This window comes from Scomber japonicus, chromosome 4 (assembly GCF_027409825.1).
Source record: "Scomber japonicus isolate fScoJap1 chromosome 4, fScoJap1.pri, whole genome shotgun sequence".
NCBI classification, from domain to species: Eukaryota; Metazoa; Chordata; class Actinopteri; order Scombriformes; family Scombridae; genus Scomber; species Scomber japonicus.
In genome coordinates this window covers 17,545,962-17,563,130 of record NC_070581.1, presented here as the reverse complement: position 1 = coordinate 17,563,130, position 17,169 = coordinate 17,545,962, and the positions used below count along the sequence as shown (strand labels likewise).

The window sequence follows — 17,169 nt, the reverse complement described above, 5'->3', positions numbered from 1 at the left end:
TTTTTTTCAAATCTTGAAGTATTACTCATGAACAGGATGTCTGATGGTCATATACCCATGGCAACAAATCAAACATGGACAGGAGTGTTTGGACAAATTAGGTTCAACTAACAGCAGTCCCACGCTTCTACCCCTCCCAGCCCCAACACCCCACCCCCACCCCTACCCCTTTTTCCGCTACTCTCTGCCTGCTGAACTTCTACACATGTAAACAGTAGCAGCAACATTTCTGGGGTACACAGCCAACGACCTGAAGAAACAAAAAGGAAAAAAATAGGAGAAATAACCAGTAGGAAGAGGGGAAAGACAAGTCTTAATTTTATCTACCTCAGTGCAGAGGACCCAGTGTTTGAGACAGCATGCAAAATGGACACCAACATGACACATGGATTCTGGATCAAGTGTTGATCATCATGACACAACTAACATTAACTAAAGTCCATGTGGACATAACAGTGCAGAGCCCAATGATGACAAAATGTCAGTGTAATACTTTCATAATCTTGTCTGCAAGCAGACGACAAAGTAGAAGGATAACATGCAGTTTCACTTTTACAGCATGTCTGTCTTTGAAGGTAAAACCTCTGAACTACTTATCACATCTAACTCAATGTTCCCTGGAATCCACGTGTGTGAATTGTCAGCAGGTGTGTTTATTTCTGAATAAATAGCTGTCGGCAGTATCAGAATTCAAGGTTAACACTCCTAAAATATTCCAGTGTCAATGAGAAGGAGATGTCACCCCAGAGGACATTATGTAGAAACAGACCTGCATTACTGAGCACTGAAAAAGAGCTCAACAAGCAACTCCAACAAATTAAAAAAACAGAAGATGCAGCTAAATGATCTGGGATCAGTAGTACCACCAGACTGCCATGAGAGGAGCAAGTGAAAAACAAATCCAGCGGGTGCCATGACAGTCTTATTTCCTGGCACAGTCAGAAACCATGCAGACACATTTTAAAGTACCGTTCAAGCAAAAAAAAAAAAAAAATCCACTGTTCAGATGTCACTCAGGAGCTTGTGGCATTAAAAGGAAAAAAAAGAAGCATGTTTTAGATACAAATCATATGTACCCATCATCAGTAGTGTCTAATGTCAAAGTCAAAAGAAAACACAGATCGTTATGTCTTTACACAAAACACAAAAATACATTTAAAAAAACAAACAAAAAAGAAAAACAGTATTTTTCATTGCCATTTCATACGCCTCTTATTTGCTCAGTGTGCATGATGTCATCGCCTGTCACCAACAGGGGTTATGGCTACATCCATATTTTAACTGAGTATTTTATTCAATGAACGCAGTGACCCCTGAATCTGAACCATGGTGAAGACTTGGACTGAACTACATTAATTTTTCATATCAAGACTCTGGCTTGTCACATCTCATCTCACAGTGTTCATCAACATGAAATTAAAACTATCAACAAATAAATTAAAATTAAAAACCATCCCAAACATTATCCCTGCCACGTTTCAAACTAACACCAGGAGTGGATCGCATCTATTGTGCCAAACCTAAGAGGTCTCGCACGTGATGAGGAAGCTACAGTTGTTTGTAGGATATTTAAATGGAGGGATTAAAAAGCACAATCTGGCTGTTTGATGCTAAATTACCAAAATGTCCAATAAAGGATTTCGTCTAATGAACTACAGACTATACCAGAGGACATCTTTGTGTCTTTGAGACATGCTAGTAGTCCGGACACATTTTACACATGACTAAAAACAGTGCTTCAGCCTCTCACCCCCTCCCTCACACACTCACAGCGACAGCATGTGTAGTTGCATGGCCAACAGAAGTTAAGTGTTATTATTCTTGAACTTGAAACCCACAACATGCCTGACTCTTCTGGACAAGGTTAGTCGGTCATGGGACGATTTCAGAGAGGTAAAAAAAGATCAAAAACAAACAAAATAAATCCTGTCACTGTACAATAGTTTTTCCTGCCACGGGAAATGAAAACAAAAAAAAAAGGTTGAGTGTGATGATATTAACAGTGGTAGTGCTGTAGTGTTGTGGCCCATGGAGAAGGTGGGGGGGGGGGTCGAAGGGAACGGGAAGGAGACACGAGGAACAAAAGGGGAGGTAGGAGGAGGGGAGGACGGTTGATAGGGGAGGGTGATTCTCAGTAGTTTTGGCTAAAAAGGTGAGGTAGGCCTTGTCACAACTTGGAGTGTGGCTTTAAAACTGGCAGGGTTTTCATTTGCAGTCTGTCTTTAGTGTTTGTTTCCTATGGGAGTGTGGTCTAGTTGTGCGTCTCCAGGGCGCCTCATCACCTGGCCGCTCACATCTTGACGTCCTCCTCCACGCTGAGCTGAGAGAGAGTTTTCTTTATGCGCAGGGCCGTCAGCCTGGCTGCTCCGTTGGCGTACCAGCACTCCCTCATGATCTTCCCCATCACACGTAGTGACTGCACAGGTAAGGAAACACGGGTTAGAGTTTAAATCTAAAACAAGACCTATAAATAATAAATGACAGCTATGGTTAAAGATGTCTAATAATGACTTTAAAAATTACAAACATTTCCTCTGAAATGCAGACTGATGCATTTGCTCACTCTGGAAATTATTTAAACTTTTAGTGTTGATAAAAACCAGTCAAGTTGCAGTTTACATTCATGTCTGTCCAGACTCATAATATTTGTGAAGACTTTGACAGAATTGAATAGAAGGTATTAATTGTATTTTCCTTGTATGTGTTCACATGATTAGTCAATAAAAATGTTGTAGCCATGATGGTCGATGATGCTTTAGATATGAATGTTGCTGCAAAAAAGGTTCAAAATTTCTGAGTTATGATGTTGAGTAACAGCTAGAAGTGTTTTTGGAGAACATTATGTTGTCACAGTGAAGTTGACCTCTGACCTTTTAGATATAAAAACATCACTTAATCTGATCTTTTTAGACGTGTCAAAATGTGTCTTCATTAGCATATAAATTATTGAGTCATATAACTAAATATGACTAAAAGTGTATTTTGTGAGGTCACAGTGACCTTGACCTTCTACCACCAAATTCTAATCAGTTCATCCTTCAGTCCAAGTGGCCGTTTTTGCCAGATGTAATGAAATTCTCTCCAGACATTCCTGAGACGTCACGTTGATGAGAACGTAGGACGGACGTGAGGTTACAGTGACCTTGACCTTGGAGTCCAAGTGGACATTTGTGCCAAATTTGAAAAAATTCCCTCAAGGCGTTCCAGAGATAGTGCTCACGAGTATGGGACTGATGGACTACCCGGAAAACATCATGAAAAATATAAATGAGCTCACAATCCTAACTTTAGGGATATAGTTCACACTAGCAGACAGACAGCAGCAACACATCAGTAGAATGAGGCTTGTGAAAACTGAGCTCTGCACTATTATAGTACAAGAAAATAACAGGACCTGTTGGATCTTTCATAGGCTATGTAATTAATTTAATGTTCCCCAGAACAGTGATTCACAAATTATTGCTCCATACTTAAGTACTCTAGTCAGGACGTCCTGTGCTGCCAAACTGATAATGCATAACTGCCTCTCTACAGCTACTGAATATTTTTAGAACCCTGTCGGAGCAGCTGTTGGTGTATATAGAGTGTGAAATACCTCGTAGCTCTGCCACCAGTTGGGCACGTTGGGCCTCAGTTTCTGGTCGCACACCACCTTCCTCATCTCCTCTATAGAAGGGTCAGAGGGCACGAGGTCGTAGTAGGGCAGCTGGTACTCCTCATGGATACCTGAAGTAAACAGACTCTGGTTTAATGCTCTTGTTCATTAGAATGATTCATTTCACATGAAGAACAAGGACTTTACCTCCTGCATTGCAGCGACGCGCAATCTCCCAGTACACCAGGCCCAGCGCGTAGATGTCAGCACACTTGAAGGAATCAAAGTGTTTCATGTTGATGGTTTCGTCCAGGACTTCTGGAGCCATATACCTGGGATTGGCACAAAGGGCGGCAATGACTAATAGCACCAAGTAAGAGTTTGGAAATGACTGTCTCACTTGGCAGTTTGGCTTCACAGAAAATTCTAAAGACTAACGGCTGTTTTTGGTCTTTTCATGGGATTTGTTGACAGACAGACAAATCTAGAGAGTCACCAGACCTGCGAGATTGCTAATGTCTAAATCCGGATGTGTGCTTATGAGTAAATGAATATGGAAACATTTACCTCTTAGTGCCCACGCGCTGGTTAGGTGCTATATCGATTGTGTCTGTGATGGACTCATGGCGGACTGCCAGGCCGAGGTCAGCTATGGCACACATGCCGTTCTTCTTAACCAGGATATTTTTAGACTTGAGGTCACGATGAGCAATACCAGGCTTACCTGCGGGAAAACAGATAACACATCATTACATTTGCATTAAGAGCTTAGCAGAAATGGCACATGCTTTCTGAATGAAAAGAAGAAAAAAAAGGGGAGGGGGGCGGGGGGGACTGTGCAATATACAGTTCCTGCTGGATTTGTTCATTCATTTCTCAAGCTGTGTTGACAGTTCATCTCACCCTGAGTGCCGAGGATCTCCATGTGAAGGTGTGCCAGTCCACTAGCAGCTGACAGGGCCAGTTTGATCATGCCCTCAATGGTGACGGAGTAACGGTTCAGGTAGTCAAAAAGGGAGCCATGCTCATGATAGTCTGACACCAGCCACAGCTGAGTCCATGTGCCATTGTCTGAAAAAGAGCAAGAGACAATGAGTCATACTATAGTCGTGCAAAATACAATTTCTTCAATGGATCCCTTCCTGCCTGTCTCAACCTCCCTCTTCTGTTTGTTTCAAGGACAGACTAAGTTTTACTTTAACTTTCTTGTAATGTAGGTGGTCTAAGACCTAATTGCGCTTGTTGTACATTTCAGATAAACACCAGAAATCTTCATGGGACTGGTTCAACTCTACACATAGAAACACTTGCCCACCTTTATTGTCTGCTGCAATGAATCCGAGGATGTTTTCATGGCGCAGCATGATTGTCTGGTAGATCTCAGCCTCTCGGAACCAGGAGCGCTCCTCCCTGGATGAGAAGATCTTCACCGCCACATCTCCTCCCCTCCACTTTCCTCGCCAGACTTCACCGAAACGACCCTTTCCTATTATCTCCTGCAGAACAATGGTCCTGGCTACTGTTCGCTGCACAAACAGCGGCAAACCTGAGGGGGGCAGTAGACCACAAATGAAACATTTACTTGTACTCTCTGTAGACTACTTTTCTAGGTGAGGAGCGGCAGATACACTCTCAGTAGATTGTAGTTCAATTTCATTATTTTTACAGAACAAATGATTAATTAAGAAAATACTTGGCCGATGACTAAATAATTAAAATAATCTTCAGCTGCAGCTGTACTCTGTTTGCTTGCCTCACTATATGTCATGTCTGTTTGTTTGTTTTAATGTATTTGTAGAACACAAAAAAACCTGTCCTACAACTCCATTTCCAATTTTTAAAAACTTTAAATCAGTGTGTCATATCAGGCAGGCAGCATGTATTTACCAGAGCCCGATCCAGAGGTGGACATGTCGTAGATGAGGTCCTGCAGGGTCTTGTCCTTGGCCAGGTACAGATGGTCACAGGATGGGTCCTCAACCTCCAACCTCTGCCTGTGGCTGTAAGCCCTCTGATGATACTGGAACAGGAAAACACCAACCATCAGCAGAACGCAGAGCAGGAACACTGGTCCTGCGATGACCGCCACCAGCTCCACTGGCCCCCAGGAACTTCCTGGGACTGACCAGTTCCCCTCCGTTGTTGGAACTAGGAAGGCAAAACAGAAGAGAAGGAGAAATCGAGGGAATTACTTTAAAAGTCAAAAGACTGAAACTGTTTGATGTGATTTTTGTCAGCTGTTTGATGATGGGGCCTCACCAGGGACCTTCAGGTCAATACTGTTGCAGTAATCTACATAGCAGCAATGTGTGTTGAGCAGGCCTTCAGCGCTCAGACAGTAGAAGGGTTGTCCAGGGGGAACCAGGTTGTCCCGGTTGATACAGATGCGTACGTGTTGCTCCTTCCCCTGGATGTAGTACGTGGAGGCCATGCAGGCGCCATCTGTCTCGCACTCATAGCCTGTCTTCTCACAGTTTGTACAGTTACAACGCAGAGCTGTGGGGGAAAAAAAGCAAATTAAGCAAATTAAGATCTTATCAGGTGGAGCCACGAGGTTGAACACATTTCAATTTGCAATTTTTTCCAGCAGGGGGCGAGTTAGCCCCAGTTTCAACACAGGATGCAAATAGTGTCCTGCTCAGTTGTAGGCATTTTGTGACATGCAGACACAGAGCTTGGAGTTAGTAGCAGCAGCCAGACGGCCCCGGCGGCCCTGAAATCAGATCCTTCACTGCAGATGAACCCAAACATGCTGGTGGAGACGGACCTGCCCAGTGGGACAGACAAAGTGAAACCCAACAAGGGGACAGCGCTCCTGCCAAATCCCCAATGCAGCATTCTAATCCATTCCTCTCTTCTGTCTTTCTCACACTGACACAGAGAGCTGCCACTGTTTAAGCTAATGAGATGGGAGTTTTATTAAACACAGCACACTCCTGCGCAGGGACCTATTAAAGCTGACACAATGGAACTCCTGCCGCTGCCGTAATAAAGCTACGGTGGTCCATCTACACGCTCAAAATGAGGTCAGAGCCAGAAAGTCCGCACAAATCTGCCACATCTAAAACAGAACCAATGTCGGTTGAGCAACCCAGAGAGCAAACTCATTAGATTTGGACTGAAATGTGATTTTGAGTCATAGCACACATGCTTCTCATTTAGATTAAGGTCAGCACAAAAGGCTTCTTACAAGGTTTCCTGCTCTACCAAACAGAGTGCAAAGCAGGACCAGGCAAGGCTAGATGGTTGTGTGACTAGTTTTCACATGGGAAGAAACGCAAGGAATCGGCTCAGCTCAACTGAACCTCAGCCAGCGATAAATGACGAACTGTCTGACTGACAACAGGGCCGTGAGTGAGGCGTGACAGGCCGAGAGCTGCTCCTCGCTTGCAACAAAGACCGGACCACTCAAGACTAATCGCTGTGGACTTAGCAAAAGACAAGACCACCGTACCAACAACACAGGGGGAGACATAAAGCAGAGAGGAATTTCAATCCTTATTCTCTTACATAAAGAGAGGCTCAGCATCGGTTGGACCACTGACAATGTCTGGCCCAGAGGAAAGAAAAGATTTGAAGAGTGGCAAGCTTCCACTAATCCTTTGTGTCTTATCCTGAGGGTTTCTTTGACCAGATGAGCTCACTGATCTTCCCCGTTTGTACCAACTTGAGTCTCTGTCAAAAAGGTGTCAACAGATTTTAACACTTTCATGAACCAACTACGCTGTAACACGATGAGGCTTTTGTTCAGTTTAATAATAATAATAAAAAAAAATTTAAAAACCCTGAGCTGGAAATGACTGATACATCGATTGCACCATCAGCATGTAACATTCAAATGACCGTAACCACAACCCTGGTGTCATAGGAGTGGTTTCCATCCAGCTGAACTGAGGTTGCAAACTGTGTGGGAGCATTTTTTGCATGTAGCGTGTATGCTGATGTGTCTATGCTTGTCCACTGATCAGTAACTGGAAATGTGAAACACTCCAAGTAGGATTTCCGTAATATTTCCCATCTGTTTAATGTTTCGGTTTCTGTGTAAGTGTGTGTCTTTCTGTCCAGGAGGCGAGCGGGAAAGTGGCAGGAACTCTCCGTGGAGTGCGTCCAAATTCACTGCTGTTCGCATGCTGATGGAATTTCCTACAGATTACACAGAGGTGAAGCAAGATGGACCTGGTAAAAAGAGAGAAAAACAAGCCCTGTGCCACATCACACTAATCTGCAGTATTAATGGAGCAAATAGTTAAGCGAAAGAGAACAGATGACAGGAGTAAAAACAGCAGTAGGTTAGGAAGCCAGACGGACGACGCTCGATATCCATCATCAAATTGAGACCGCTTGGGCTGGGCGATTATGGCAAAAATCTAAATCACGATTAATTGAACTTTTAACCTTGAGTACGATTAATGAACGATTATCTCCACTCTTGATGAACAATTATGTATTTTCACAGTTTCTTTTGTTTTGTATTTCACACTGCCCTCACACAATATTTTGTGACATTTTCACACATGAGTATCTTTAGGGAGTGAAAATAATGATGTTTTAAGGTGTGACGCTGTGGTTAATGTCTACTTTACTTGATTAGAACTATGTAAAGATCATGGTTTGGGTTAAAATGATCACTGGAGACAAGTTTTCAAATTCCTTAAAGCAACCTTTACTGACATGGCAACAGTGAACACCACGATTAAATGACATGAGCAAGATTAAGGCTTAGAGTTTCTAAATGTCGGTTTTGATTATTTTTCGATTAATTGCCCAGCCCTACTTGAACACTCCTCTCCTCCTATCAGCCTTTTTCTTTTTAATTTTGTAGGACTGAGTAAAACAAATCCATCTTTTAGCAAGCAAGTCCAGAAAGGAGCCATTATGATCAATCCATCCTCAAAGTAAGAGTGACACTTTAAAAAAAAAAAAAGAGTTTCCACACACAGATACACACACCTAAACTAGATTTATTGCCATTCATTTTCCTCACGGGAATTAAACTGAAGGCTATTAAAGTTCTTTACATACATATTGCTCCAATATACATCAATAAATGAACAAGAGCATTGAGCTGATGAGAACATCATGATTTGAAATGAACAGGCGCATCTATCACAGAGAGCATGTGTGCGGTAAGACAGATGGTACACAGACATACAGAAGCTCAGGAAGGAAACCCAACATGGCTGAAAACACACACATTCCCGCCTTGAGTCTATAACGGACGGTTAGTGGTCTACCAAGAGTTTGGTTTGTGGCAAGTCTTCCCTCTCATTAAGGGCCTTGTGACTGTCCAGACGTATTCACACCAACAAGCAGAAACACCAGAACTGGCTGGTATAGGAGGAAAAAATCTGAGAGAATCTGCACTTTAATATCAATAGAAAACATAAACTATTTATAAATAAAATAACTCTGAAAGGATTTGTTTTTGGCTAATCCGGTTGACTAAATACCTAAAAATGTATGTTATTCATCACAATGAAGCAAAACTTCTGTTAGCCATATTAGTCCTGCATTGCTCATTACAACCTCGTATGAGCGGAGATATTTACGGGAATAACTCAATAGAAACGTTGCGAAATATCAACCCATCTGGCAAATCAGTGTTCCAACAGCACATCATCAGATCCTAAGGAGTTATTTTACAAAACAATGAGGTAAAATGTCAAACCAAGACCTCAAAGATATTCACAACAAACGGCATCCAAGACACTGTTTGGGCGGACAGCTACATCACAGCTACACAGTGTCCGAGGAAGAATTGCAAGCCCACCAGCATTCAAACAAATGCCATGCTGTTTGCTCCACGTATCTCACTGCATTCAAAGCAGAAGTGTTACAGAGATACGCTTGAAGGAGTAAAATCGAGTCTAAATACACACAGATCTGAGTTGAGGCCTGGTGTGTGTGGTGGTTTTTTTTTGTGAGTGAACTCTGCTCTTGTATCCACATAATTGGTGGTCTTTACACTGGTCCTTTGTGTGGCGATTAAGACGACATGAGGAGGGATTGGACTGGCCCCGCACAAACAAAGAGCAGAGCGGAGTGGGGGAGCACACTTCTGAGTGGAGCAGCGAAGGAGGGGGATGGGTGGTGCGCAGGGGACAGACCGGGGGGTTAACAGTAACAACCCCCGATGTTTTGGGGGGACGGGGGGCTGCTCTGGGCCAGACAGAATGGGGCAGGGGCTGCTCCCAAATTGGGCTGGACAATACAGAGGGGAGAGGGGGGCAGCAGGGGTAACGATCTGGACTTACAGGGCCCCCCCAGCTGCAACTGGGGTCTGCACAAAGTGACCAGCTGCGACCGTCATTAAAACCCAGTCTAGACTTTGACTTACGGGGGAGGGGATAAATAACAGGAAAAGGGAACACTGAAGGAAAAAAAAAGGGGGTGAATGTGCTGCTGGTGTGTGAAGTTCCTATCATACCGTTCATGTTGAGACAGGAAATGGCAGACATAGTGAGGAAGGGATTAATAAAACATTGTTGCCATAACCAGCATCACCTTAGCTTGGACCCAACTAAAAACCACAGAATAGTTCCACTCCAAACAGCTTTACACATTACCCTTGTTGACCGTGTGTGTGTGTGTGTGTGTGTGTGTGTGTGTGTGTGTGTTGTCAGACCTACTCGTGCGGAGGCAACCCTGTCAAAACAAGGTGAACTCTCATATGGAAAGCAAACCTGGGATGTATCATGATACGTGGGGGCCGATTGGATTCAGAATCGACTCAAAACCCATTTCTGGTTGAAAGAATAGAGAAGAGGGGCACTATTTTCAGTCTCTTACCCCAGAATACTTAAACCATAATTAATTAATCTGAAAACATTGTACAGTCTCCTGCCTGTACGAGAACAACAAAATGAGGGAGGAGGCAGAGTTTCTCCAGTAGCCTCTCTCATCGCTGTCCAACACACTGAGCGGCTGCAGTGTTGTTGGAGGAGACACTGACGGAGCACTGAATTATTGTCTTCACCTCAGAGTTGGTTAAAGTTGTTTAATATTACAGTGTGTGTTGGTCAGCAGGTCTCATTTGTTGCTGCTCCACAATATACTTCATTTTAGTCTTTTAAAAAGTAAATTTCTTTAGTCATTAAAATGTCCTTTTTGAAGATGGACAACAAGATAACTGTATCGTAGACTGTCCAGGTGCTGCACTGCCGTCGCCAGCTGAGTTCTGATAGATACAATTTTGACATTTGTGAATCAATTCAGAATCAAATTTTTTTATGCACATCAAAATTTTCCCATGAATCCCTAAATACAAAAGATGATAAAGTCTGTAGAAAAGATTTTTAAAGCATGCTCAGTTGGTATGTGTGTGTGTGTGTGTGTGTGTGTGTGTGTGTGTCTCTCTCTGTGTGTATATGGGGAGCAGAGCACCATTACCAAAATCCACTGCCTGAAATTAGATCCATACAGATACCAGACTGAGAGCTGATCAAGACAAGCAGACGCCACCAGACAGTGTGAGTGCAACAGACACACACACAGGCGCATGCATACGCACACACCACAACTGTGTCCTAATCAATGCTAGGGGAAGGAGGAAAGTCATTACCTTTGTCTGCATCTCAGGGTCAGATTACTGATCTGATTCTAAAGTGAAGTCTCTGGGGCCGAGGCTGCCTCTACTATCTCTACCAACCACCACCCTCCAGGCAACATCTCCTCCTGTCTGACTGTCTGCGGCCCCGCACCAGTTCAAAGGCACACAAGTGTGAGCACAGGCTCAATCTGGGCTTGATGCTGGTGCTCAAATTCCCAAACTGGTCATTGTTCTCCTATAATGCCCCAGTATGTTGCAGTGCTGTGAGCTCATGCATCTGCCATGTGACTTGAGCTTAAAACCCCTTTTGAGTATTAGCAGATCAGAAATTTACCAGCTCCTCCATTTTTTTTTTTAACAGCGGCTGGCACATTTTCACTCTGCAGCTCTCCGCAGCTGCGACCGGGTATCAAACTTCAACACAAGTTTGGTATGTACCAATAAAAACTGTTAAGTACCTAAAGCTGCCATTAAAATGTCCTGTCCTACATATTAAACAACAGTTTCTCTCTCTCTTTTTTTTTTTAAAATGCCAGTTTCATTCAAAGTTCTAGTGTACTCCTTGTGACATTTAATATTTAATAACTTTAAGTGAAAACAAAGATTTCACACAAAAAATGTAAGTATTGAAATAAATTTGTTTTTTTTAATCTGTGTTAGCACAGAAAATCTTAGCATGATTCCCAGCCATCAATTCGCTACAAAGCTTCTCCTGACTTTACACTTTTATAAGACTGACATTTTGTAAAATGTAATAATTTTTTAAGATGCAATTTTCTTAACTAACAATATAAAGCAAATCCAATTAAAACTCAATAAAAACTGGAGAAAACTTGATGGTAGTCAATGAATCCATGTAGACAACAAAAAAAAGATGACCAGTTTTATTTTACATAAAATGCATAAGCAGACATTATGACACCAAACCAGCTCATCATCATCATCATCATCATCATCAGATAAGCTAGACACTGTGTTGACAGGTAAGTCACACCGGTTTCTGCTCACTCTTTCTGATGTAGGCCTAAAAGGCAGGAGAAACTAGTACTTTAAAAACTAACCAGATGCAAGATGGATAACATGCTAATCAAATCTATATTTACCAACCCACCCTACCCTCAATCCTCACATCAATTAAAGCATATCATTTGTTAGTGAAGTACTAAAGAAAACTTGACTGTAAGTGGACTGCACACCTTCCGGCAGTAAATGACGAGGCAGAGCAGGTCTTATCTACATTCCAACAGCAGCAAAGAAAACAAAAACACCTCTACAAAGAGAGCCGTAATGGAAGATGGGTGTCAAGTTTAGCCCTATAGACATGAACTCACATAGCTACTGGATCTGTCTGGGTGTACTGTGACAACAGCAGCTCTATATCTTCAAGTACAGTTAAGTTGAAGCTCTAACGCGTCCACTACAGAGACCCTCTTACAACAACAACAACAAAAAAAAAGAAGAAAGAGACAAAAGTGTTCTGAGTGAATTAACGGCCCAGAGAAGAGGCTGATCCAAGGTGAAATGGCTGGTTCTGTGATGGTAGTAATCCCTTGTGGTCCAACATCAGTAATGGCGGTGCTGGGTCAGTCAGAGGCTACACTGTCTGCTATAGCAATTAGGGCTCAGTGCCTCCGGGCCAACGGAGGTCATTAACGACATAGGTCATTATGGAGGGAAAAGTAGACCACCCCAGACCTGACCTGAACCTGACTGGCTCAGTGCCCAATTATAGAAACTGTTGGTTAACACTGATTTCTAAAAAAAGGAGAAAGCGTCCGGGCCAGGAAGTAACAAGAAATTTTATACAGAGGACGTGCAGCTTCATTTGATTATAATTTAGCTGCAGGGAGCAAGCAACCAAAACATCCACCCATCTAGAACAGGCCTCGACAATGGCTACGCATTTAGGAGCAAAAATCAACAACACCTTTCTCCTTTTCAAGCTTAAACCAACTGCATATAGTACCACCACCCCACCCCTGTCCAAACTCTGTTCTCCTTACAAACACACACCTTTGAACCCAATAAGTTTCACGCTTTCGCTGTACATTCCCTTGGCTCTGATCTAATGGGCAGGTGTACACATGTTCTGATCTGACTAGCTCGTGTTTCCTCCTACTGAACTCTTTCACACCAAATTTGACATTAAAAGAGCACCTGTAGCAGAGTTAAGCCCTGCACAGGCGGTTTTCCTGAACGAGTGAGAAGTAGGGACTTCTGGGTTTCCAATCGCTCCGTCTCTGATTTACACTGAGGCCTGTCAGGAAATGACAAGACTCTGGCAGAGATGTGGTAGGGCTACTAAAAGTGAGTACAGAGTTCAAGAGATAGTAAGATCTAACCAAAGGCCATTTTTAAACTTAGGGAAAGGGGGAAAAAACAAAAACACAATCCATATGAAAGCCTTCTCAGCACCCAATGGTGGCAGTGAGTAAGTGAAAGCTGAAGTGGGACCACAGATAACAAAGTACAGATTAAATCCTGATAAAACACCCAGGCCTTTTATATGAGAGATAGAGAAAGGGGAGGGCGGGAGGAAAAGAGAAACAGAGGGACGCGCCCTACCTCACGGCAGTGTGGGTGCCCATATCACATTGCCACTGTGTTCAATGCACCAGGACAGACTGCGTCACACAGGCATGTAATGCCCATAACACCAGTGACTCCTAATCCTTATGAAGTCAACAACAGATTCATCAAACCTGTGAGTAAAGAGTATTCTCACAAGAACGTATAACATTCGCCACGGTTGTGGAATCCGCTCTAGCTTAGCCACATTCAGGTTTGTCTGCTTTCTGCCTTTGCATGGTGTAATCCATTATATGGTGTGAAACCATGGCTCCAGACAGACTTGTGGGGCCCTTTCACTAAAGACCCTGCCAGCTGGACAAACCCATCATCACCCCCTGTCTGCTCAGGCCACACACACCTACCCCCACTCTCCCCTCACACACCACTGTTAATGTTGGAGTAACCCAGTCACACAAACTGGCCACACAGGTGTGATAATTTTCCCAGCGTTTCTCATGTGAACCGATCTACCTCAGTGTACACCCTTATCTAAACTAAGCGGGGGAGGCATATTTTCCTGATTCTTGGAAGGATGACTCAACTGTTAAAAGCACAACATACACTTCAGAAGATGACAATGCAGTGAACATATTTATTCTGGCACACAGTGTCAAATATTTTTATTACTTTGTTTATCTGTATGGTGGCAAGTTGTAACAAGGTAGGACAGCTTCTAAATATGGAGACACAGGAAGAACAAACAAATGGAGGCTTGCGTAACCTAAGACATGCATGAGTATTAAATTGTCATATAAATGGAGGATGGTAGTGCATGGAAGTGCAAGTGGTTGGTAGATTTGCTTCACTCACCAGCCAAAAGAAACCAATGGTCATCTGCTGAGTGGCTGAGTGGCATTTACATTTACTCGGCATTTGACCAGTGGATAATAAAATTAATTTTGCACATTTTTCATGCAACCCAACAATTTTGAGGCTGTAAACCCTCTGTTTTATCCCTCTGCTTTTCTATCTTTTTCCTTTTTTGTGGGGGGGGGGGGGGGGGGGACTTTGTAAATAGAGTGCTTTAATTGCAATAACTTATATCAGTGTTTCTTTACTGCATGCATATTTGTGTGTAAATCAATAAATAAAAGTAAATTGAGGATGTCCAGGACAAAGTTGAGGATGAGTAGCCGTGCTACAGAGGCAAACATCCACACGTTTATAGCAACATACGCCCCTTTGAGGCAGTGGTGAAGGGCTGGTATCAGCTGCTCCAGCAGACGGACAAGATTCAGACTGAAGCAGCCCCATAACCGGCGCCTCAAAAGACCCCACTTGCCACATTTCCATTACAATGAACCCAGACTTCAACTCTGACTTCTGTCTGGGATGGCTGAATGCACGGCTGTTGTCACCCTATGCCAGCATTCACTTTCTGCTGGAGGCCGCTAAGCAGCCTTTTCACTCCTTACAAATGGACACCAATGCAAAGAGCTGCCAGTGTTTACTCTCAAAAACACATTTCATGCACTAAAGTAAGCTAGGCCTTCACAGACTCCCTTTCTCCTCCTTCGAGCGTGGAAACCAACGCTCACAGCATGTGTTCAAACTGTAACTGATCACATTGCACTTATTTAACCTGCCAGATATAAATTTCATTGTGTTTTTACCCAAACAAACACAAGGATAAGCAGTCACAAGCCAACACAATATTTGTTTTGTGAATATGTTAGCATAACAGCCACCGCGAGATAGCTTTAACTTCAATATCAACACCACACCGGGTATTATTACTCGGCCTGTCCATGCTTCACAATATCATTCTTTGATGTAGTTCACAAACAAAGCACATTTATCGACAGTATTCAACTTTAGATAGTTAATTACCTAGTTAGCTAGCAAACGTTAGCTGGCGCCTCAGAATAAACAGCCCCACCATGTTGTTGTTGTGGTTTAGCTACTTGCTCCACTCAATAAAGACCAACAAGTCGGGTTTTGTCAGTCGGTAAAAAAAAATACACTCGACAACAAACTAACAAACCAGACTTTTGGTGCGGGCGAGTCGAGGTTTTGAGGTCAACGCTAGCTACATACGGTTAGCTAAATCCCCGATACACAGCGCCATGACGATGAGAGACAACAGGCGATGCCCAGTCCAGGAAAACACATCGAGACAAAAGCCGGAGAGGTGCTCCGATGAAACTTACCATCAGCGACAGCCACCAAGCCGAACAGGGCCAGCAGCGTGGGCACAATTTGTTTTAGAGCCATTTCTTCTGAATTCCCATCTCTCCGCGATGAAATGCGCCCGAAGTGTGTCGTTATCAACACGAGCAGACCTGAAACACAACCACAGTCCGACCGCACACAACCACCACACCGCCAGATACGAGCCAGCCAGCCAGGCCAGTGACGTGTTTAAAGGGGTGTGCGTGCGTGTTTAAAGGGGAGGGCCGCCTGTACGTCTGCAGGTCAGGAGCTGTGTGTTGTAAATAAAGAGTGGATGAATTACAGTCTTACAGTCTCACATAACCATGAGGCAGAGTGAGCCTTGCAGACACAGAATATATTTATTTCATTTTGGGGAAAGCAGTAAATTACTTAATGTACTAAAGCTTAAGGATATCACATTAAAGAGCTGCATTTAGTTGAATGCATTCCTGAAAAAATATTTTATATTTTTTTCATGTTGTTTATTTAGGCTTTTTTAAGAACCTTTAAATATTGTGCTCTGTAAAGGGCGTTGTTTATTTGGAAGGGGAACACTGCACTGTGCATGATTTTATGGATGTAATTGAAACTTGAACCTTGATTGAGGTCATTACTTTACAGCTGCAAGATTACTCAATTCATTGATTAGTTGCCAACTCTTCAATGAATCGCCAAGATTTTTGTTTTAAATGTCAACATTCTGTGATATCTGTTTCTTAAGTGTGAATATTTCCTGTCTTCTGTGACAGTAAACGGGATATCTTTGGGTTGTGGACAAAAGAAGAAATTTGAAGGTGTGACCTTGAAAATAACAGAATAACAGTGTAAACAACTGCCTACATTACTTAAGACTGTGCTTTTGGTGGCATCTAATTGACCACATTTCAGCCTTATTGTAACCAAAACCGAAAAAATCGTCAGATGTCTTTCTCATGACATAAAAACGATGGAGATGCTAATAAGGACAGTGTTTAACAAGGTAAAAATAGTGAAAATAATCTGAAGCTACCTTTGTGGTTTCCCAAAAATGTGTACCTATGGATTTAATACTAGTATTTTATGAGAAAAGCAGCAAGTTAAGACTTCTTACCTACATTATTGCAGTTTACTGTCTATGACTATGCAATGATTTTTACATCAGATTGTCAGACTACATTACATTCAGTTGCCATAAGTTCCAAATTGACGTCACGTCATGTAAAGTCATGACATTGCAAAATATAATTTAAAAACAATGAAGATAATCTGATGACTGATAATAAAATGTGTTATCAGGGATTTAGTGAGCTGAGGTCAGTCA

General features: G+C 42.7%; 1 protein-coding gene across 1 annotated transcript; it reads right to left on the bottom strand.

The window, feature by feature from the left end:
- Positions 1 to 1,022: 1,022 nt before the first annotated feature.
- On the bottom strand, positions 1,023 to 16,014 carry acvr1ba (activin A receptor type 1Ba). Its single transcript, XM_053317578.1, has 9 exons — positions 15,866 to 16,014; positions 5,855 to 6,091; positions 5,483 to 5,743; positions 4,911 to 5,141; positions 4,499 to 4,666; positions 4,163 to 4,319; positions 3,803 to 3,927; positions 3,596 to 3,726; positions 1,023 to 2,416 (listed from the first exon to the last, which is right to left on the bottom strand). The coding sequence occupies exons 1-9, from the start codon at positions 15,927 to 15,929 to the stop codon at positions 2,291 to 2,293; spliced, it is 1,500 nt and encodes a 499-aa protein (XP_053173553.1). The 5' UTR covers positions 15,930 to 16,014; the 3' UTR covers positions 1,023 to 2,290.
- Between the last annotated feature and the right edge of the window lie 1,155 nt (positions 16,015 to 17,169).

Bases quoted from the DNA above. Each gene is read 5' to 3' on its own strand.
- acvr1ba (XM_053317578.1), bottom strand. From the start codon at position 15,929: ATGGCTCTAAAACAAATTGTGCCCACGCTGCTGGCCCTGTTCGGCTTG. The intron at 5,744-5,854 runs GTGAGGCCCCAT...TTGCCTTCCTAG, and splicing joins TATTGACCTGAAGGTCCCTG to TTCCAACAACGGAGGGGAAC. The intron at 3,928-4,162 runs GTAAATGTTTCC...TGCCAATCCCAG, and splicing joins CAGCGCGTGGGCACTAAGAG to GTATATGGCTCCAGAAGTCC.